General features: G+C 54.5%; 1 protein-coding gene across 7 annotated transcripts in view; it reads left to right on the top strand.

Annotated features, from left to right (window-relative positions):
* Positions 1–22,880, top strand: part of DOCK3 (dedicator of cytokinesis 3) — a 306,392-nt gene that overhangs the window by 279,498 nt on the left and 4,014 nt on the right. For 4 of the 7 annotated variants that reach the window (XM_033131981.1, XM_033131980.1, XM_033131978.1 and 1 more), the window contains 14 exons: positions 13–117; positions 3,573–3,714; positions 4,626–4,792; positions 4,943–5,029; positions 5,433–5,612; positions 6,237–6,320; positions 6,433–6,549; positions 8,894–9,015; positions 10,616–10,754; positions 11,264–11,411; positions 16,482–16,600; positions 17,776–17,863; positions 21,800–21,922; positions 22,427–22,509. In XM_033131981.1, coding sequence (XP_032987872.1) covers positions 13–117; positions 3,573–3,714; positions 4,626–4,792; positions 4,943–5,029; positions 5,433–5,612; positions 6,237–6,320; positions 6,433–6,549; positions 8,894–9,015; positions 10,616–10,754; positions 11,264–11,411; positions 16,482–16,600; positions 17,776–17,863; positions 21,800–21,922; positions 22,427–22,509 — 1,704 coding nt within the window. Of the gene's footprint in view, positions 1–12; positions 118–3,572; positions 3,715–4,625; positions 4,793–4,942; positions 5,030–5,432; positions 5,613–6,236; positions 6,321–6,432; positions 6,550–8,893; positions 9,016–10,615; positions 10,755–11,263; positions 11,412–16,481; positions 16,601–17,775; positions 17,864–18,052; positions 18,467–21,799; positions 21,923–22,426; positions 22,510–22,880 lie in introns of those variants that run through there. The other 3 variants (XM_033131979.1, XM_033131982.1, XM_033131984.1) reach the window with 3 other exon arrangements.

Genomic DNA, 22,880 nt, shown 5'->3' with positions numbered 1-22,880 from the left:
TCTCGTTCACAGAAAATGGAAGCCAGTTACTATGACAACATCATGGAGCAGCAGCGCCTGGAGCCTGAGTTCTTCCGGGTCGGCTTCTACGGCAGAAAGTTCCCTTTCTTCCTTCGGGTGAGTCCATGAGGTAGTCACAGCAACTTAGATCACATTTTACATATAACTCATTTATAACCTGTCCTCTTTGTTTTTTTTTGTGGTTTTTTTGTTGTTGTGTTTTTTTCCTTTTTCCCTGTTCTACTTCGTTTTGAAGGACTGACCAGTCAACAAAAGGCATTTGGCTTTACTTGACAGGACTGGTCAAGGACTTTACTCTGCTATCCTATTTTGTAGCTAACTGGAACATGAGGGTGGTTTTCTTACCAAATCAACCAAGTTACTGCAGGAAATGCCCAGGGTCTGAGAATGTCTCATAGGTATGTTCAGAAACCTTCCACGTCTGCTTCCACGGTAAACTGTCTCAGCCAGACAGGACAGGAGAACAGCCCCGACCTCACAGTAGGCTGTGCAGCCAGGATGGAGAGCTGCGGATTTGAGACAACCTAGAAGACAGACCCCTTTGCTCTGGGGCTTGTGGGAGCTGCCAAATAATTGGATTTGGCTGTGGGAAGCCATTTCTATGCAGCCAGTTCTCTGGCCCAAGATGATGACAGCCATTTTTCTCCACCATTGCCTGGAAGGTGGGCTGGGATATAAACAGTGGGAGGAGTGACTGGGCGTAGACGTCCCGATACCAGTTGAACAGTTGTGATGTTCTTCTTATTCGGCACAACGCAGAGGCCCCAGGAGTCAGCCTGGGCTTGCAGGCTATTAGTCCATAGGGATTCGCTGTTCTCAGATGACCTAAATGAAGCTGTGCAGTTGAGACCTAAGACTAGCTGCAGTTGTCCCCAGTTCCAGTATGTCAAGTTCAGTCTCCACAAGTCTCAACAAGCAGCTGGGAAAGTTCATAGAATCTCTTTGATATGTTTGGGATCCTGTCTAATAGGAGAAAGTGCTTTAGTCAGTGAGCAATAGTCAGCTTAGTATCACAGCAGAGGTCAACTGTGATTAATGCTCCTTTCAAAATGCCAGTCTGCCAGCCACAGAATCCAGGCCAACCACATTTCAGATGTAAGGCAGGTTAATTTGCACATTTCCTGGGCAGTAATCCTTCTAGGCTAGAAGGAACACTGATTTCTTTAGGAACTAGTAAAACTGGCAGGGACAGCGGGCACACTCTGCCTGCTTGTGATTCCCAGAGTGTGCCCGCAGGAAGGCTCTAATGCCATTGCACAGGAGCGATTCTCCTAGCAGGATGTAGGGAGCAGAGGACCTCCTGGGGAGGGCTGGCCCTCCTCCACCCTCTAGGGGCACTCAGCCCAGGCACTTCAGAAGTGGCATGTGGCTGCCCCCGTCAGCATAGATCATACCACAGCAATGGAGGCAGAGGTCAACAGAGGAGGAAGAAGGAATTGCAGAAGAATTAGAAACGAGAAGCATCTCTAGAAAGTCTTGTGACAAACTAATGATTCTGGCCTTGTTTCTCATTTTATTTTTGCCTATTATGCTTTATTGTCCTTCTCCTTGTATAGTCCCATAATTTGTATATCATAAAGCAGATTTTACTCCAAAACATCATTATTTTGGATATATGATACAAAATCAGGCCCTGGTGTCCCCCATTTCTGTCCCTGCCAAACAGGAGGTCTCCATCATGGTTCAATCTGCCTCCCACCCTTCGTGCTTATGTCACAGGGTACACGAGTGTCTCCAGACTCTCAGAGCTTTCTGACAAGTGGGAGCTGGCATAGAACCTGCATCTGAGCCACCCAGATAATGACAGCCTGAATGTTCAGACATGGTTTCAAGGGTGCCAGTAATGGAGGACGAATAGACAAGGGGTGTTAGGAAATGTCACTGTCAGACCAGCCCCATCTCCACACAAGGAGCAGTCCCTAGGAGTGATGTTTCGTCCATACAGATCAGCCTGGCCTAGCCACATGCTGCCTTCCCTTCTCTCAGCTGCCCAGTTCATCTGTGGCAGATGGAAGAAGTCCCGGAAGAGGTAGCTATTTGCCTGCTAGATGGCGAGGACAAAGTGTAAAGCAGAGGCAGCCAGATCGGTCCTGGGGCGGGGGCTGCTGGGGCTCTCACCCGAGCAAACTTGAAACCGCCGGCCAGCCTTAAGGTCAGCACTGTGTGCCTTCCTTCTGCTGGCTCTTCCCCAGAAGGCTAGGCTACTCCCTCACTTTCCTTGAACACACAGCCCATCGGTGACGTTAGCTCTGTCAACTTGGTTTCTCTGGACCATCTGCCTGCCTCACTCACAGACAGAATTATCTAGTAATCTGCACAGAGACAGGAAAACATCCAGTCCTCCCTTCCTAGGGGAATTTCTGCTTCTCTTCATTTGGTTCATAAACAGACACTGATGAGCATTGTACATTTGTGAGTGGATATGAAAAGGCCAATTCTGCATAATTACCTTCTTTGTCAGCTCTGCTTACCAAGCAAGGGACTTAGAGATGTCTCTGTCCTTTGACTCCTGGTCTGTTCCACTGGGGAGGACAGCCTGCTCTTCTGACCGTGACCTCCTGTCTGGTGTTCCCTTCCATTCTCATCCATCCAGACATGTGGTGCAGCCTTAGCTGAGTTCTCCCACAGTAAGAGGGCAAGTGAAAGGGGTACAAATCCTACTGGAAAAGGGCTGAGGTCCTCCAGGACCTGGCCTGGGACCCTCCCTGTGCTGGGAAGCATGTGGCTGGCCCTGGGGAACCTCTTTCTCTCACTTCCCCTGAAGGCTTGCCAACAGGGGCTGCCAGTGCCTGACACCACTCTGAAAGGGGAGCCGGTGAGGCAGCTGGGCGGGCAGACAGATGTCGCCACGGGGCTTCAGAGGGACCTCCTCAGCCACTCACTCCTGGCGACTGTGAGGTTGACAGCAGCAGGGTTGACCAACCTAATATAACACGAGGTTTGAAGAAATGTGTATTTAGAATGATGTCAACGTGTTCTGCTGACACATTCACAAAGGAATTGCTGCAATAGACAGTTACTGAGTACCCATCGGACCCTGGCACTCGGTAAGACGGTTCCTCCCAGCTGACGAAAGTGGTCCTTCAAAAGCACGCAGCTGAAGGCCTCTGCAGTCACCCTCCTGCCAGTTGTCCCCATGCACCTTCTTTTCAGCTGTGCCTTTTCCTGTTTTGGCTGTTGTCACCCTGGTTGTCATTGTACCCACATAGATGGCCCCTCCCCACTCCTCTACCAAGCTAACCCAGGTGGACCTTCACGACTCTTTTCAGGCATGACTTTTTACAAAGACCCACCCCCCCCACCTTGCACCCCATCCTGGGTAAGGTGCCCCCCTTCTCCAAGCTTCCTGCATCCTGTGCCCCGCTTCCCGGGCTGCCACACCACAGTGCAGTTCTGCCTTCTTTCCCTCTCTCTTCTTGACCATCATGTCCCTCAGGACAGAAACTGAGTGCTGTGCCCAGGCCTGCTGCGAGGCTCCTAGCACATGTCTGTGCGACGCGTGTGGACATGGGGGCTGCAGACACTATAGTGTGCTCTCCTGTTTGTGACAGAACAAAGAGTACGTGTGCCGCGGCCACGACTACGAGAGGCTGGAGGCCTTCCAGCAGCGGATGCTCGGCGAGTTCCCACAGGCCGTCGCCATGCAGCACCCCAACCACCCTGACGACACCATCTTGCAGTGTGATGCCCAGTGTATCTTTCGACACTCGGTGGGGGAGGAGGGCCAGGGCCCTGGGGTGTGAGGCACACCCAGTCAGCTGCCCCTGTGCCACATCGCTGGCCTCAGAGGCCAGCATACCCGTACATCCCAAACCAGAGTATGTCCTCATCACTATGCCCACACTTACCAGGGGCACTTGGTATACCCTTAGCCATGGGGCCCTCGTCATCAGCAGGGCCTCAGCGAGACCTTTATCTGTCCCCACCGTGCCCTGTGAGGGGCCTTCATAGGCAACCAGGAGCAATCACTGTACAGGGGGCTTTGGGGTCCCACCAGGAATCTTGCCACAGGGACACTACCAGTTCTCTGCCCTGCTGCATCTGTTACTGTACCCAGTATTTGTCAGGAGGACTGAGGCAGAGGGACGTGGAGGGACATGGGGAGTGCTGGCAGCACTTGGAAGTCCGGATGCAAACACCAGCCTGCCCTCGCCCCCTCACACCACTTCCTTGGAGGCTCATGACACTTACCATGACCGTGGCAAGCCTGTTCCAGGGGCGGCAGGTGGATTCCCATGTGTTAGCTCTCCACAAAGACCCCACAGAGTGTTTTATTAAAAGGTCGTTTTCCAATGAATCCAGTTTACTTGCAATAGGCAGGCCCAGAACCGTTCGCACTCCTGTGGGGGGCCACCTGTACTCTCCTGCCCCCTCTTACCTTCTGAATCAAAGGGCCCCTGAGAACACTTGGCTATGACCATGTCGGCTTGGCTGAGTGCTCAGGAGACACGCTGTCAGAGCAGGGCTGCAGATGGGGGGATTGGCTCTCACTGCCGGGGCCTGATCCACCCGAGATGCTCTTCTCTCCTTTGGGGGTGACACGGGTCAGCCACTCAGCTCCATCTCTTCGGCCAGCCTGGGTTTCCCCTTCACTTCCTGCCCAGACCTGCAGATCTATGCGGTGACGCCCATCCCAGACTACGTGGGTGTCCTACAGATGGACAGGGTCCCAGACCGCGTCAAGAGTTTCTACCGGGTCAACAATGTGCGGAAGTTCCGGTACGACAGGCCTTTTCACAAAGGCCCCAAGGACAAGGACAATGAATTCAAGGTGAACAAATGGAGGAAGGCTGGCGCGGCGCGCGTAGCGAAGCCAGGGCAATCCCCACTTTCTGGGGAGCTCGGCGCTGTCTCATCCTTCAGGCAGGAGGGTATGACAGAACCAGCCTAACGGCCTGCACCCACCCGTGTTTCCCTGCAGAGCCTGTGGATCGAGCGTACCACGCTGACGCTGACACACAGCTTGCCCGGCATCTCTCGGTGGTTCGAAGTGGAGAGGAGGGAACTGGTGAGCCATGTTTCACCTGGGACTGATTCCACAGCTGCCCCCTCAGCCCTGGCTTTGGGGCCCTTTCTCTAAGGACTGGAGAATAGTGAGCTCTGGCCAGTGCCGCGCCGGGGTCTGTGTATGCCTTCTCTCATTTAACCTTCACACCTTTAGGCCACGGGTACCTTCAGTCTCCCAATTTACACGTGATACTATTTTCTGCCCTCGGGACTGGGGCGCTCACTGTTTGCTGCCCTTCTCAGTGCCCACAAATCAGCAGAGAGCATTAGAAAGGGCCAGGGACTCCAGTCCACAGGAACAAGAGCAGGGGGCCGCACCCCAGATCTGAGATCCCTGCCCTCAGGACTGGTGAAGCAGCACTGGTCCTTGGGCCTGCGATGACACGGTGTGCTGTGTGCCCCAGGTGGAGGTGAGCCCTCTGGAGAATGCCATCCAGGTGGTGGAGAATAAGAACCAGGAGCTGCGGGCCCTGATCGGCCAGTATCAGCACAAGCAGGCGCACGGCAACGTCAGCCTGCTCAGCATGTGCCTGAATGGCGTCATCGATGCAGCGGTCAACGGGGGCATCGCGCGGTACCAGGAGGTGAGCTCGCCCACCGGGCAGCCTGGCTGCAAAGTGCTCGGCCCCTCTTCTGGCCATTCCCAACATTCCCGCTTCCTAGGACAGCCTTCCCAAGTCGCTGTGCCCTGGCTGAGGATGGCCCTGGATGAGGCTTTCAGCTTGCCTACTGCCTAGTTCTGTGACACAGCTCTCGGGGGTGGCGGGGGGGCATTCCTTTTTATTCTCTGAACTCCACCACATGGGTAATCAGGCTGATTATGGAAGGATATTAAGTGGCCTCCAAGAGGAACCCTGGAGCCCAGTCCCTCACAAGAAGTGAGTTGTGGGCTGGCTGAGACACTAGCCCCCACTCCCTGGCCACCGGCCCGCCTGCCCTACCCAGCCCATCCAGGCGCCATGAAGGACTGGGTGGGACTAGCATGCAGGCTTAGATGACTTGGCCACCGTCAGAGCCTTGTAGACACAAAAAACACACCTGTGATTGCAGGAGGTTCAAGCAGGCCAGACTAGAGGTGCATTGGTGCGTGTACAGTGAGGAGGGAGCCGGCTGCCTTGCGGGTGGCACCTTCAGACTCAAGCCTCCTGGGTCCCATCCAAATAGTAGTCCTGGGAGGAGTCCTCCTGACTTGGCCTTTCCTTTCACAGGCCTTCTTTGATAAAGATTACATCACTAAGCACCCAGGCGATGCTGAGAAGATCGCCCAGCTCAAGGACCTCATGCAGGAGCAGGTATGTCTGTGGGGCTCGGAGGCCCGTCGCCGGAGGGAAAGGCGATACACAGGATGGCTGCCATTGTCGGGCTGCTCCCTGCCTCACAGAGCGGCCTTGTCTGTCCTGTTAGGTCCACGTCCTTGGAGTCGGGCTGGCAGTTCATGAGAAGTTCGTGCACCCAGAAATGCGCCCTCTACATAAGAAGCTGATTGATCAGTTCCAAATGATGCGGGCCAGTCTCTACCACGTAAGCGGCCCCCTGCCCTGCCCTGCTGTCACTCAGAAGGGTTTGAGATCAAAGCAGGACTCACTCCCTCTAGACCTGTGCAACTAAAGGAGGGCAGGGGGCAGGGATGTGAAGGGAAACCTGTCTCCACCGCAGAGGTGGGTGTTCATCCAAGGGAAGGATGCCCAGGGTCCCCTCATTCACTCCCTCCTTAAGGAACAGTTAGATTCAAGAGCAAAGAACGTTTTCTCAAGGTACTGTGCTGGTGAAGAGAGGTTCTCATCTGAGGAAGAAAGAGCTAAAGTATGTGGCCCACATGTAGAGTTCTCTTTGGAGATATTTTTCATCCCAAGAACCTAAAGAGGTACGGCATAGCCTAAGCCAGCCTGTTCTCTCCCCTCTCCGTCCTTCTCCCTCTCCCACTCCCTCGCCTCCCTTCTTCCCTCCCCCCTCTCTCTTCCCTCTCTTTACCCTTCCCTTCTAGCTCCCTTCCTTTCCTCTCCCCTTCTTCCTCCAACATGTCTTGTGACCCAGGCTCACATCTGAGAAAGCTTTGGTAGTGAGGAGGGGTGGTCAGGCCGGTTCTGGGCTGGCTCCGGACCCGGCAGGTCTCCCTAACTCTGGCCTGGCCCTCAGACCCCACGGCAGGACTCATGCACACAAGCAGAAGTAGGACCTGTGTTCCAGGACTAGCTTCCCTTCGGGGGTCTTACAGGGAATGCTGGCTGGCTGACAGTAAGGTTCAGGTGGTCTTGAACCCCTGTTCACATACCCTCACCCCATTTTCAACCATGGGGCTGACTCCAGGTGTGTTCTAGAGAAGCCTTTCTGCCAAACAAGCTGACTGACAGATCTCAAGGGGTGTGAGCCCAGTTACCGGCTGCTCTCTTCTCATTACCCAGGACTACTAGGTAGAAGAAGCAGGGAAACAAGGGACGTTGAGCTGCTCAGGATTGGGTGAGGCCGTCGAGGACAAGAAGTTCCCCTTCGGGGAGCCACTGGCCAGAGGCCCTGGGGAGGCTGGGCCACTGACTCAGTGGGCCTGACCTGTGGGGTTGATGCCTTGTTCTTGGAGGCTGGAGAGTCTGGTCATCTCATCCCTCTAGGCTCTCAGCCTGTCCCTGTACAGTGTGGACAGCGCAGAATGCCAAAAGGAAAAAGAGAAGCTTGTCTGTAGTCGAGAAGTGGGCTCATTTTCCAGAGGAGCGTCCACAGAGCCTGAAATTTCTTTCTGTAATGATTCCCCCTTGGTATTTCGAGGTGAAACATGCAGAGAAAGTCTTTTATGTTTCCCCCTTGCAAATTAGGATGTCCGTTTAGTAAAGTGTCACTGAATTGATAGGTATTCCATTTTCTGTCATCCCACTGTATCTCCTGCCAGCTCAGCTGGTCTTTGCTGTGTGCAAACTTCTCCATCACAGCAAGTGACCCAGGCAGGCTAGGGCCTGGCCACGGGGGATTCTCTGCCAGGCAGGCTGTCAGTCGCCGCAGCAAACACACAGAATGCTCGCTCACATTCGTCAAGGTGTCTAGGGCACAGGTGGAGGTGTGTCCTGTCCAGCTGCAGAAGCACATTTCAGCCTGTGCGTGCTTTGGGAGAAGGGGGTAGGAAACCTGCCGCTTCTTCAGGGCAAGGTCAGAAACCTCCTCAGTGGACTTAGGACCCACAGATTGGGAAGGTCTTGATGAAACCTGGACAGCTGTGCTTTGTTTCCTCAGTCACAGATAGGGACACAAACCAATGTACTGTCACCCAGGAGGGTCTGGAATCAAGTTTCTGCTAAGATGTCTACAAACTTAATGTGAATTCAATTATGTTAAAATACAACTGTACTGTTTTTCAATTACTTACATCAGGAGTTTGTGTCCTGTCTCCCCATAAACTGTGTCACAGACATCTTAACCCAGCTCGCTAAGAGCTGGTCCATTTTGCAACCCAACAAAACCCGACCCCAGTCCTTACGTAAGGGGCGCCATTGACTGACAGCTGATAAGCACCTCCTTCTCTCCTCGCTCCTGGCTCCAGTTCTACTTATTCTATAGCGAGGAAGCCAGTGACACACTGCAATGACCTGAGACCAACGTCAGCCTCTTTCAGATGTGTTCTCAGTGGGGTCAGCCCGGGGCCTCCTGGCCTCTGGTCTGGGCTCACTGGTCAGGAGGGCGTTTTCACTGTGAAGAGGTCATTGCTCAACAGAAGTCAGCGGTCCTAGTTCAGTATATGATCCTCCCCAGTATATGATTCTTGTTTGTTTGTTTGTTTGTTTTCTTTTACATTTCCACTACCAGCCCACTCTTTCCTCTCAGCTCTTAATTACTTATTTGTTTTGTACTCTCTGATGAAGGGGAATTCGTTTCTCCACAGGAGTTTCCAGGTTTGGACAAGCTAAGTCCTGCATGTTCCAGCACCAGCACCCCCCGGGGAAATGTCCTAGCATCCCACAGCCCCATGAGCCCCGAGACCATCAAGATGACCCACCGGCACAGGTACGACCTTAGGGCTGGAGACGGTCCCCTCCACTGAGGGAAGTCTGAATGTCAAAGGTCAGAGCAAGGCAGCCCGACATAATGTTTGCCTGTATTCACGTACCCTCCTCCCCACGTACACAGGGACCCACTCTGCACCCAGCCACCCTGGGTGACAGGATGGTATTGTGGGAACCTGGCGGAAGGGGCATTTGGGGTAAGTCTTGAAGGGTAAGTAGAAGTCCACTAGGTACAAAAGAGTAGGGTTAGGAGAAAGTGATGGAGCAAGATCCAAACAGTGCGGATGCCTCAGGATAGGGTTTCCAGGCGGGAATTCCCGCCCGTTCTCAGGAATTTTTTTCGCTTTCCTGTTCCCGAATCCCGAGATATAAACTGTTTTCTGTTCTCCACGATGAATCGTTTCCACAAAGTGACGGCCGATACTACCAACCACCTGGGTTCAAGGAGCCGGTCGATTTCCAAACCAACTTTTCTCGGGATTTGGGAATGGAAAAGCAAAAACAAATTCCCAAGAACGGGTGGTAATTCCCGCCCGGAAACCCTAGCGATAAATAGGAAAAATGTCTAAGAGATACATTGTGAGCAGTACCTTTATTTCCCATTGTGGGTATTACTGGGTTCAAGGAACCGATTTTCCCGATTTCCCAACCAACTTCTCTCGGGATTCAGGAACGGGCAAGTGAAGAAAATTCCTGAGAACGGGTGGGAATTCCCGCCTGGAAACCCTACCTCAGGATGTGAACCAGCCGGTCTGGTCAGCAATGCATTAGAGCCAAGTGGACGAAGTGCAGGACTCCAGGACGTGGAGGGGGGCCAGGACGAGCTCTGAGTGGGTCTTGTTCATCAGGCCTGAGACTTGATCCCAAGGGGAAAGAGGATCACCGGTCGGGTTTTCGAAAGAGAGCAGCATGGTGATGGGACGTGGAGGTGTGGCCGCTCTGAACTCAGGAGTCCTGGCTGCATACCCCGAGCCTCTGGGGCAGGAAGGCCAGCCAGGGAGGAGCTCCCCCGCCTGGTCACTTAGGTTTGCTTTCCAGTGTGAGCAGCAGGCCAGCACACAGTGGGCACTCGGCAAGTGAAGAGGGAATGGGCGAGGGGCTGCCTCGCAAGGATAGCAGAGCGCTGCTGACCTGGAAGCGAGCCAGGTGGTTCACAGCCGGCTGTGGTGATAGCTTCCCCATACCAGGAAAACGGCCCTGACCAGCGGAGGGTGGCCACTGGCTCAGATTAACATCCATAGCAAGGGGGACCTCGGATCCGTGACCTGATGCAGCGTATCTCTACTCCTCCTGAGAAAGTGCTGGTGTCATCAGACGGGGTGGCCATGAGCCTGTGCCAGCCTACTTACCGTCCCAGACCAGGGCCCCTGAGCAGCAGGTGGGCTTCAGGACTGCCCCAGGCGTCAGTTGGGTCTGAGCGTTAGCTCTGGAACCCTCCAAACCAGTGGTGGCTAATGCTGGGGATGACTGTTTTTACCCCCTGCCACTGTCCCCCACCACCTAGCGCGGTTTCTCAGCTCCAGGCCTGACGCCTCCCTGTTTCCCACGCGGTTTCTCAGCTTCAGGCCTGACGCCTCCCTGTTTCTCACTCTTGTTCACAGCCCCATGAACTTGATGGGCACAGGTGGCCATTCATCATCCTCTCTCTCCTCACACGCATCTAGTGAAGCGGGAAACGTGGTGATGCTGGGTGACAGCTCCATGGGCGAGGCCCCCGAGGACCTTTACCACCACATGCAGGTACCAGAGCGGTCCCAGGACAGTGGGACACCATCCCTGGGGGACTCACCTCTCTGCTGGCTGGTCTGGTCCGAGGGCAGACCTCCGGCCTAGTTCTCCAGTTACTGAGCCCAGAACACCTAGAGCCAGCAGCACTGCCTTCCCGCCACCCCACCATGCCACAGCTCCCAGGCCTTATTTCCCAGAAGGAAATTCAGCTGTAGTCCTGGCTGATCTTACAGATCCCGTGGGCAAGCCCCTCTGCCAGATTGCCCTCCCGCCTGGCATTCCTTATGGCTAAGACCTACTTTCTCCACAGGCACCATCACTAGAATCCACCCAATGGCCTGGCTCCATGGGTGGTATGGGTGACCCTTAGCACTGGCCACCAGCCTGGTCTCCAGCAGGGCCCAGGGTACAGCATCAGTCACCAGGTCTGGGCACCTCATGGCATGAAGAAGCCAAGTCTAGGCCAGTCCTCCAATCCTGGCCACTCACACCTCTGTCCTGCGATTTTTCTCCCTTTGCAGCTCGCGTATCCCAACCCCAGGTACCAGGGCTCAGTCACCAACGTGTCTGTTCTGTCCTCGTCCCAGGCAAGCCCTTCTTCCTCCAGCCTGAGTTCCACTCACTCAGCACCATCCCAGATGATAACCTCTGCCCCTTCCAGTGCCCGAGGTAAGGATGGCAGGGCGCTGCTTGGAGAAGGGAGAAAGGGCCTCGTGAGCCCCACTTGTTCTCCTCTCATCTGTGGCTATATCTCTGAAAGCAGCCCCCTGGCTTAGAGCATGCTTCTCTGTGCTTTCAGCACTAAGCTCTCGGGGCTCCCTACCTCCAGACCTCTCCCTAGCTGGCATCAGACCCTGCTGTCAGCACTGGTGGCAGCTGCCACCTAGGTAGCCAGCCTCCGCTTCTCCACCTCAGTAAGAGGACACAGCCTGGGAGAAAGCTCAGTTCTTTTCCATTGAGATGTTTACAAGAATAAAGATCAAAATTAAGGCAAAAATGAGCTTATCTTGAGGAATCAAACATCATGACAAAGTATGAAAATTTAAATTTGAAGGCCAAAATTAACCCTGGAAAATGTTATTCTAAACAGTAACAACAACCAAAAAAACTTTGTTCAGCTGGGAAAGGCTTAATCAGGAGAGATGGCTCTGCAAAAAGCTATTTACTTCACCAAATTTTGCTTGACTTCTTCCTCAGTTGGATAAATACTGTTCTCTGAGAGCCAGCCTCTTTTTCACACTCTGATTGTGGTTCCTGCAGTGAAATTTGCCTCTCTGTCCTTGTAGATAGAAACATTTGCAGTGGAATGGAAGTTAGCTGTGATGACTAAGATTTAGTGCATCCAGGGTTGGCCACGCAGGCCCGTACAGAAGACAGTAGACGGAGCTTGCCAGCCAGTCACTGCTGTTGCTTCCAGCCTTCAGAGGGATGGGGTGTCTTTATCCTTCTCGTTATTATGAAGACAAAGAGAAACAGCACTCCTTTGTGACATGGAGAGTCATTAAGGAAAAAAGTCTCTTTCTTCAAAGGCCCACAGTAGGAGTGATGGAGAGAACAGAGGTAAAGTGATGGAGAGATGAGGGACCCACTGGGAAAAGCCTCAGCAGACAGAGGATAAGGTTGCAACAGGTAGTCACAGACTCACCTGAAGCATCCGGCCCAACCCCTCATTTCCTGTGGGAGAAGCAGGGCCAGTGAAAGGGGCCTAAAGGCCATCCAACCCTTTCAGGGCCAAAGTGAATCTGATCAAGTCTGCACTCGCCAGCTTTCAGTCTGATGCCCTTTGCACTCCCGGGTTTCCTTCCTGACATGGGCTGTGGCTCTCAGAAAAGGGGAGCCAGCATTTGGAAGCAGGCACTGCTAGCATTAGAGAAGACAAATGTTACAGAAGATGTGTCAATGTGTGAAGGCTGCAAACATAAGAAACAGTGATTTGTGTTATGAAGAAGGTTTGTGTTACAAAAGATAGCTTGAGGACTAAAAGAGAAGGAAACGCTGAGAAGTTAGCCACGAATGCTATAGTGGAGGTCAGCATCTGCAGCGTCTTAAGGTAACTGCTCCTGAGTAGAGCTGCAGAAACAGATTTTGTAATATAATCCGTTGTGCGGTTTTCTTCCCTAACCTGAACAGTCTCTGAAATACACGCAGCCGTATCTCAGTCTTTATCTGGACCATGATGTTGATAACAGAAAGACACAAAGGATGGACATTTTAACTCAAGTCCACTCTGACATTGTTAGGACACTTCCTCTAAGCTGTGCCTGGTACTCACTCTGCCTGGAGAGAACAGGGGCACCGTCGGGGACCTCACAGGCCGGCGTTCCTACCTCTGTCCTTCCAGCTAAGCACTTACTGATCTGTTCACTCATCAAGCTTTTCACGAGTGCCCCGGGAGGAGGAATCTGCATGGCTCTTGCATCATCAGAGTTGCAGAGAGAAATTATTTTCTCCCTGTTTGGAAGTAATCCTGTTTATTTCAAATGGCGTCGTTATCTATTGCTGCGTAATAAACCACCCCCCAAAACCCAGTAGCTGAAAACAGCCATTTGTTATCCCTCACAGTGCTGTGGGTTAACAGGGCTCATTGAGAAATTCTAACTGCCGTCTCTCACGAGCTTATAGTCAGGTGTCGCCTGGGGCTCACCTAGGCTGGACAGCCGAGATGGTTCACTCACGTGGCTGGCAGTTGATAGTGGCTGGCAGCCGGAAGCTCAGCTGAGTGGCTTGGGCTTCTCACAGCACGCCACTCATTTTCCCCAGAGCAGGCATTCCAGGAGAGCCAGGCAGAAGTTGCAAGGCTTCTTATTACCCAGAATGTCCCTTTTGCCACATTCTGTCAGCTAGTCAAGTCACTAAGGCCAAGCCAGATCCCAAGGTGGGAAATGAGACTCCGCCTCATGAGAGAAGTGGCATGTGTGTTTTGGAAGGCAAGGCATTGATGGTCGCCATGTCTGGAGACAAGCTGTCACAATGGTCAAATTCTAGAATACCATATAAAGACTGATAGAAGCCCCTTCCCTTCCTGGACATTTCTTCCCTTTCAGACATAAAGTACAAAAGTAAACAAAATGTTGAGATAGAATTGGGCCCAAAGCAGGGAATGGTGGTAAGGACGGAGGCAATTAAGAAAGAGCAGGAAGTTACTTCTTGGTTACAACATCCAAGCGCAGGCCCATCTGGAAAAAAATATGTACGAGATGAGACCCAGTGTCAGGCCCTGTGAGAAAACAGAAGACTGAGCGCGCGTCAGAGAGGAAGATTGCAGGAAACACAGTAGTATAGGTGCCCTGGAGGCCCAGAGGGAGGGAGCGGCTCACTCGTTTGGGGTTCTGTCTGGGATTCTGGGTGAGGAGAAGGCTTTCATGGAGAAGGTGTTCTGGAGAAGCCCTCACATTGGAGTCACTTACCCCACTCCCAGGAGCGGTCGTGACACCAGTGGCCTTCCTGGTCGTGCCCATTGACACACACTGCCGTGGTCCCTGTTGCTTGGCAGCTTTCAAGCTGAATGGCCTAAAAGGTACAATCTCAAGTCCTGTAGGTTGGCAGCTCCCCCTGGTGGTCAAAGACCGATCAGGACTAGGAAATGTAGGGATTGTAGGGTCCTTCTTGAATAGCTCAGTCATGCTGGGACTCGGCCTCCCTGGGGTTCACCAGACTGCACCTCAAGTAGCTCTAAAGTTCTGTGACACAAAAGCCCTTGTGTCAGTTTAAAAACAGTTTAAATGGTTTCATGAAAAGTAGCCATCACTCTCTTCTACCATGGGATTGGCTGCCCGGGGCAGAGGGCAATGGGAGGGCACTGAGATGATAGAGTGGGAAATTTCGTGGTAGCACAGAGCACCCCTTTATAATAGCACCAGAGGGGCCTCCAGAACACTGGGCACCAATCCTCAGGCCCCTGGGGCCTGCAGGCGGCTTCGCTCCATCATAGCCCCCCGTGTATATCAGAATATTGAGTGCGCAGATCTGGGGCTGGCCTGGTGAGCCAGGCTGAGCTTTGTGGGGTCAGCGACCACGGCCAGCCTCAGAAGGGCAATGTGCCTTGTGTCACCCACATGCCAGGGTACTGGTTGTGAGCGTGACGCAGCTGAGTTGGTGTAAACGTGCTGTGTGGCTTTCTGTGCATGCTCCATGGAGGGTAGCCCTGTCCAGAGCCGTGGCTGGTAAGGCTCAGGAAGTTTCTGGCTGGGAAGGCACTAGAGAAGTCAAAAGGATTAGGAGCAGATTTTAGAACCTGCTTGAGGTTGCCTCAGGTTCTAAAACAAAACATTGTCCACAAAGGCATACTTTCCTCATTCCTTTATCAGTGAAGGATAGTTTTAAGACTAGGTCTTAAAGCCAACCCTTAGGTTCTACAAGTAAGATTGCTCAGACCCTCTGTGGAAGAAGTTCACATAAAGAATAATTGCATTACTGGTGTGTATTACACTGACTTCCTCACAGTATTTAAGCTTCATTTTCTTGGACTGAAATGAGTACAAGAGGAATTTCTCAAGGACTGCTGGGGCAAGCTGGCTGCAGAACTTTTCTAGGTGTGCTCTACCAGCCCTGCACTGTGCACTCAAAGAAAGGCCACAGAGACCCTGGTTTCGGGGACAGCTGCCGGAGCCGCAGGTTCACCTCTCAGATGGAGCCCCTCCGTGGGCTGTCTCAGCTCTCTAGCTTCACTAGAGCACACTGCAGAGAGGGGCTTCAAGCGCTTGGGCCAGAAAGAGGCTTCCAGTGGACACATCGGGGGCCCTGGGGTCTAGGTGACCCTGCCGTGACCCCACCGATTTCTATAGATAAACTGTCAGGTACTATGAGTGGTGCCCATTGGAGGGCCTTCCACATTCCCGAGGAAAGCCAGCAAGTTATTCCACTAGTTCTGTGGAAGGTCCCCTCGAGGACCGTGGGTGGGCAGGTTCCTGGGCCTGTAGCTATGGTGTGTATGAATGGGTCACCACATCTGGCGTGGGCTGGCCTCCATAACAGCCCCTCAGGCCAGAGGGTGTGACCACAGAGGCCTCACAAGAGAAGGGCACAAACCAAGTTAACTCACAAGCCTGGATGAAAGCCCCACAAACCCCAGACAAGCCCCATGGCCCCCGAGTTCACTGAAGGGCAAGTCTCAGAGTAAAACCCCAGAGGCACCTGGGTGCAGGGGGCTGGTGCCCAGCCAGTCTGGCTCTAGGGCTGCAGTCGAATGGCCAGGAAGGCAGAGCCCAGACGCTGGGGGCCTGGAATCTGGGAGGGAAGATCCTCTGGGAAGAGGTGGTGGGAGCTAGCTGAGAACAGGGCCATGGTGTCTGGAGAAGGTAAGTGTGTCAAGAACTGTGCTGCTGTGTTACCCGAGTGTCTCTGTCTCTGTGTGATGGCTTCATTGCAAGCTGGTCTGGGCCCCCTGAGAGGGCCCAGCATCCAGGTCACACCCATCTCCCAAGAGTGCTGGGTGCAGGGACCTCTAGGGGCTCCCTCCAGTCTTCACCTCTGCTCACGATGGGCCTCCGAGCATGGTGAGGGGGTCTGTCAGTGGGTCTGCATCACCCCAGCATATCTGTCTCAGCTGGGATACAAGGTGTAGCCCCCAACACCATCTAACCACCAGAGTGTTTCATTCCTCTTGTGTTTGCTGAGCTCATCCTCACCCCAACTGCAAGGGGACGCCTACCCTGCTCCCCTGGCCCCAGGAATGCTTGCCCACTGGACGCTCCATCTGTGGCTTGTCATCTGTGCGTGATTGTTCTCACTTGGTTACAGGCTCTCCCTCTCTGCCAGATAAGTACCGCCACGCCCGGGAAATGATGTTGCTGCTGCCCACACACCGGGACCGGCCGAGCAGCGCCATGTACCCGGCAGCGATCCTGGAGAATGGACAGGTAGTACACCCAGCCTGCTGGCTGCCCTCTGCAGCCAGGACGTTGGCCTGGGCTTCCCTCATCATCCTTGCTAGGCTTTTCTGCATTGTTCCCCATGCCTTCCTCGTTCCCTGAAAGACACTCAGAGGCTCTCAGGCTCCTGGATGGGGCCTGCAGTGAATCTGAAGACCAACAATCCAGACGGAGTGCAGTGTGGGTAGAATGGTGGCAGGGTTGGAACCACCATTGCTTGTGTGGCTATCTGTCCTTCTGGCCAGCCATCTGAACTCCTTGTCCCAAAACAGTATGGCAGAAGAAATTCATTCTTTCCTTTTCCAAGAAGGCAATGGTGGACATGGGTCTAAGGATGTCTTTCCTCCCTGTGTGTGTGAAGGGCATCTTCATTGGTCTCTTCCATCCCTCCATTCCTCCATCCCTCCATCCTTCCATCCTTCCACCTGAAGCCTTTCACTACCTACTGGCACTCCTCTCCACACCATTTGCACAGCTCTCCAAATATCCTACTTTGGGGCCTTGAACAGATGCTACAGGGCCTAACCCCTGCCCCGTCCAACCTTCCCTGTCCTTCCATCAGAGTCCATGAAAGTCACCTCTAAGCAACTTACCTAGTCCCAGAGTGCCCAGAGTTTCTCATGGTACCTTCCTGTGCTCGATCAGTCCTGTCAGGTGAAGGGAGCAGGTCTGCTTGGCAGCTGCCCATCAAAGTAAAATAGTCCTGTCTGACTCTAGGCTCGAGTGCTGCTCTTCCCCCATCCTCAGTGCTAACACGGGCCTGTGGCGGGGAGCTCCAGGAGGTTAAATTCACCAACATTCAGGGGTGAAAGGGGCCCCTAAGTCCTTCCTGTCAGTGTCTCCCTGGCAGGACAGAAGAATGCAGTTAGGAAAGGCGCCTGTATCCTTTCTCCTGGCCAGGCACGAGATAGCCGGGAGCCCCAGCAGACCCCAGAGGTCGATGCCTCCAGTGTGGCTCATGGCAGCACTCCGAGCCGGATAGCGCTGGGCAGCCCTCCCTGGGCTGGCCTGGTGTTCCCAGCACATCTCAAGCATAAGCCGTACCACTGCTTGGATTCGCCCATCTGACTTTGGAATGTTCTAGCTTCTGTGGCCCACAGCACTGCCCCACAAGATGTAACTAGTTGTTTTCACCCTCTTTGATGTTTCTTTCCTTCCCTCAGCTGCCAAATTTCCAGCGGGCCCTGTTCCAGCAAGTGGTCGGAGCCTGCAAACCCTGCAGTGACCCCAATCTGTCTTTGGCTGAAAAAGGTATTGTTCTACTTCCCAGGTGGCCTTCCCCCGTGTGTGTCCCCATCCTGAGCATCTGACTTTGGTCCCTGGGCACCAGCTGGCCCAGGCCCAGCCAAAGTCCAACACCCAGGCCTGATCAATTCCTGAGCTCACTGTTCAATCCATGTTTGGTTTGGATCCTACAACTTTGTCTCTCTCCCTCCCCAGTACCCACCCCAGAGAGCCTGGCTGCCGCCTGCTCTGAGCCCACCTTTATGGAAACTCAGGCTACTGTGTGAAAACCACTCCCCTGGATACCGCCAAACCAGCCCCAGAATTCAGCAGGCCCTGTAGCCCCTTTGGTCCCTCTCAACTTGGGCCCTCAGGGACCTCTCCTTATTGCTCAGAACAGGCCTACGGCCAAGCAAGCCCCAAAAAGACGGGGAAGGACAGGCCATAACAAAGTGAGTTTCCCAGAGACAGTGCTCTGCAAGGGAGGCCCTGGGTACTTTGAGGGAGTCCAGTCCTGTGGCTACGCTGGCCAGCAGCTGCTGAGTCCATCTGACACACTGCCAGCTCATCAACTATATCATGAGACTGGGAAATCCCTAGAACAGAAGCTGCTTAGATAGTGGAGTCCTAGCCTGTGTTCTGCTCCAGCAAGCTGATGGAAGGACCAGGCTTGGAACCCGTGATCCTGATGGAAGGACCAGGATTGGATCCCATGATCCTGATGGAAGGACCAGGCTTGGACCCCTGTGACCCTGATGGAAGGACCAGGCTTGGACCCCTGTGACCCTGATGGAAGGACCAGGCTTGGACCCCTATCACCCTGATGGAAGGACCAGGCTTGGACCCCTGTGACCCTGATGGAAGGACCAGGCTTGGACCCCAGGACCCTGATGGAAGGACCAGGCTTGGACCCCGTGACCCTGGCCCAAAGTCCCACACATGGAGGCCTAAGTTAGTTTTGACACACAGGGGACGCTGCTGAGCCTGCCTGCCACACACAACCTGACCCCATATCAGCCCCTCACCCTGTAGGTTCCCCTCCCCTCTTCTCCATCTGTTGGAGGTTATAGCACTTTCAGTCCACCAAGAATACAACCTACTGTCCCATCAGCACATGTCCCTCCCAAACTGTCGTCATTTGCCATTGCACCTCACCAAGTGCTGTCTGCTCTGCGCACTGTCACTGGTCCTCCCTTGCTCATCGGACGTACCTGTGTCCATGACCTCAGTGCCTGCTAGGCCTCAGCGCTGGGTGCCCAACTGTAAAGGGCAGGAGCTTCTGCAGAGGATGCCTTCCTAGCCTCGAGGCTGCACATCCCAAACCACGTGGCTTACCTGGACCCCAGCACCTGTGCCCCACGTCACAGTGCCCCTGTGACCTCGGCGGCCAGAAGCCACAGTGGCTTTTCTTCACCTGAGATGTGGAGCAATCTCAGAATAGCCAAGAGCACAGGTGGGCTCAGGTCAAATGGGTCCTGGGAGCCAGACCGGGACCCTGTGCCGACGGGACACAGAAGAGCTTCAGGGCTTGGACCAGGCTGCAACAAGAAGCTGGACACACCATCCCCGGGTGTGGGAAGGAAAGCGGGTTGTCTCAGAAGAGGCTGAGCCCAGAGCAAGCATGTCCATGCCAGAAGGCCAGCACTTGCCTGGTGGGAACACAGGCCAGAGTAATGGCCCCAAGTCTCTGCCTAGATCCTCCAGGGCAGGAACTGTGCATACTTGTCACCATTCTCTTGTCACCATGATCCTGAGTCACATAAGGACTCCACTTCTCACTTGCAGATAATCCTTCTTTGCCAGGCAGTGACTCCCAGACCAGGCAAGCCTGCCCTTGGGGCCATGGGCTGTGCACTGGACCACTGGTAACATAAAGAAATGGGGACACAGTGGGGATTGCTTCTCTTCTTCTAGGAGAAGTCATTGCATCTTAGATTTTCCAGCAGCACCAGTGCACTTGTGGTGCGGCTTAAAGACCCGCTGGCCCCCTCGATGGTTCTGGGGGAAAGCTCGATGGTTCTGGCTGCAGGCTGCAGGGTGAGCTCAATGGTTCCCGGTTCCCATGGAGAGGCTCAGGCAGGCCCCCTCTGTACACTCCTGCAGCCTTGCCAGCTTTCTTCCGCCATAGCCGTCCTGGCTGCAAGTCCCTTTGGGCCCTCGTGGGTGAACTTCTGCAAACCTACAGTTCTTCAGGGTCTAGATGTGCATGTGAGATCTTGGGCTGTCAGAACCCCTTTGGGGAAACTGCCCAGACCCACCTCCAAGCTTCTTATTCCATGAAATTTGGTGGCTTCTTATGGAGATGGAACTTTCCTTTTTGGGGAGAGGGAGCTTCAGTGCTGAGGACAGGAGGCTCGTGCTGCATCTTGGAGAGAGCCTGTGAGGATGGCCTGTCCTATTCTTGAGGTGGCCCAGGCTCTCTGAGGAGGCCTTCTGGTGGGATCCACCTGATATCTTCAGATTCAGAATCCTTTCCTCCCTTCGGGCGACAGCTGAGTGCCCGCCCACCCAGTCATTGCCCCGCTGTCCCTCCTGCTACTAGCCATCAACCATCCCGTGAGACTGAGCGATCCTTAGACCTGAGGTGGTTTACATAGTGGAGTTCAGCCCTGTGTTCTGCTGCAAGCTCACGCCAGCTGCTGACCGGTGAGGAAGAAGAGGACAGATGTCACCACCCTATCCCTGGACCACATCGGGCCAGCTCCTCCTGGCCACATCCTCCTTGAAGGCCAGACTCCAGCTGCTTCCCTCCCAGAGCCTCTCAGGCCCCATGAGGCCCTGGCATCCCCCACTCAGTACCTAGAGTAGGAAGAACCCAGCCCCAGCCTAGTCAGGCTCGCCTCCACTAAGACTGCCCCAGAACAAAGCCAGTGAGTGGACCCCAGGGTGTGGGCTCCCTCCCTGCTGCCCACAGCCTGGAAGGGAGACTGCTTGCCTGGCTCCATCAGACAAAGGGCCTCATTCTTCTCGGTGGGATTTGTTCTCCAGGAGGAGTTGGTCAACAGGTTCACGTGTCCCCTGCTGTTCCTCAGAGTGGCACCCTCGGACCCCAAGGTCCAGCCATCCCTCCTCCTCTCCTCTCCTGCGAAGTCACGCATCGCAGCTGTGGCTGAGGGAGGGGCCGGTATTCTGGCATTGGACTTCTTCCTCAGCATAGTTGGACACTCTGTGTTTCCCTTTGTCTGGGGCCCACTCTACCCGCCATCCATGGCATGTGGGTGTCAGAAACTGGGCCTGTACGTGCCCAAAAGCACCCATGGGCTCCCAGCTCAACCTTCTCTCAGGAAGCAGCAGGTCCAGTTGAACCTGGGCCACGACTGCTGGGTTTTGTACTCTTCCCTCCATTGGACACAGTGAATACCAGTCCTGGCCTAGAAAAATCCCTGTGCATGCCAAACCCAGACAGTGGGCACAGAAGGAACGAGAATTGTACATTACCACAGGCCCTGTCGGGGGCAGCTCCTGCCCACTCACTGGCCACACACCAGGTCTAGGAGCAGTCTGCCTCCTGCCCATGCTGCTCCCCGCTTTCCCCTGGGCTGAGGCAGTAGGACAGCCCCAACTCTTGGCTTGGTGAGAAGCTCTGTGGCCCGCGTGCTCTCCTCTCAGTGTTGTCAGCCTGCTCCGTGCTCTTCTGTTCTCTCTTCTTCTCCTGGCAAACCCCCGAGGCTGCAGCTGTTCACTGCTTGCTGCACTTTCTCCCCGCTTGCCTCATCTTGAGTGCTCTTCAGACATCAGTTCACTCTGGCCATCTTCTTAAGCGGCTTCTGTCCCTGGCCACTCCCTCCTAAGAGCCATGGTGTCTTGCTTGGCCAGTGTTTTTTGCCCCAGGGGCTGCCATCACTCCCACGAGTACTGGGTACATAGTGCATACCTGGAGCAGCCATACACTGTAGGATGGGCTTCTCCCAGAGCGTGGCTCAAGAAGTAACTTCCTTCATGCCATCTCTTTCCACCCTTCAGCGGTGCCAGCAGCCCCCAGCAGCTGGAGCCTGGATAGCGGAGCCCGAGAGGCCCAGCCCTTCCTGTCTGCCCACATGGGGCACATCCTGGCCCCCCCAGTGCCTCCCCGAAGCCTGCTGCATGGTAAGAAGACTTCCAGAGGGTCCCCAAATAGTCCCTGGTCTCTGGCTCTGCTCAGGGGCAAGGGCAGCTGCCCTCCAGGCTGAGAAGACGGGCCATTCACTGGGCTGACTCACCAAGGAAAACCATCCCCACCACAGGACGGACCCTGCTGGGCTTTGGGTCAGTGAGGCTTCCAAGTGAGCAGGTGAGCTCAGTGAGGGCCTCCCAACCAGGGCGGCTGAAGACAACAGAACTGTCATCGCCCAGCAGCCGACCGGAGACCTGCCACTGCCTGTGGCCTGTTCATGAGCTCTGACACAACTTGACCATCCTGACCTCCTGTGTAGCACAGGTGTCTTTTATCCCAACAGCCTGTGTTTTGGAGAACTCCAGTGAAAAGAGGTTTTTCTGTGGACTTCATTGCTGAAGGGTTCCCAGGATACTCTTCCCATGTCTGCCCAGCAACCTGCTCGTGTGCAGCCCAGATGTGCCCCCGCTGAGGCTGTGGTTCTGTTCCCTTTGCAGGTCATTACTCCCTACACTTTGACGCCTTCCACCACCCCCTGGGTGACACCCCCCCGGCCCTCCCTGCCCGGACCCTGCGCAAGGTAATGTACTGAAGCCACAGCCCAGCAGGCTGTGGGATGAGCCATCTCACCTGGCCTACAGCCCCTGGGCCCACAGAATAAACCCGAGCCCTCCCCTGCCCCTCTGTCCGGAGAGCCCAGCCTGGCCAGGGTGTCCTGCACCCAGAGCAGTGGGGGCAGGGGCAGAGGGTCCTGGACAGAGTGTGGGCAGCAAGCACGAGCAGGGGATGCTGGGATTCTGGCCACACCTTGAGTATGAGCACGCCACTGGTCAGGAGGTAAAGACACAGTCCTGTGGTAGATCGCAGAGTATTGTGACCTAGAGTCGAGTCAAAGCAAGAAGCATCAGGCACCAAAGCGCTCCAGAAAAACTCATTCATTTTCCTGCAAAT

Source organism: Rhinolophus ferrumequinum, chromosome 17, assembly GCF_004115265.2.
Source record: "Rhinolophus ferrumequinum isolate MPI-CBG mRhiFer1 chromosome 17, mRhiFer1_v1.p, whole genome shotgun sequence".
In the NCBI taxonomy this organism is placed as follows: Eukaryota; Metazoa; Chordata; class Mammalia; order Chiroptera; family Rhinolophidae; genus Rhinolophus; species Rhinolophus ferrumequinum.
The sequence above is the reverse complement of the archived record's forward strand: the minus strand, read 5'-3'. Positions and strand labels throughout refer to the sequence as shown.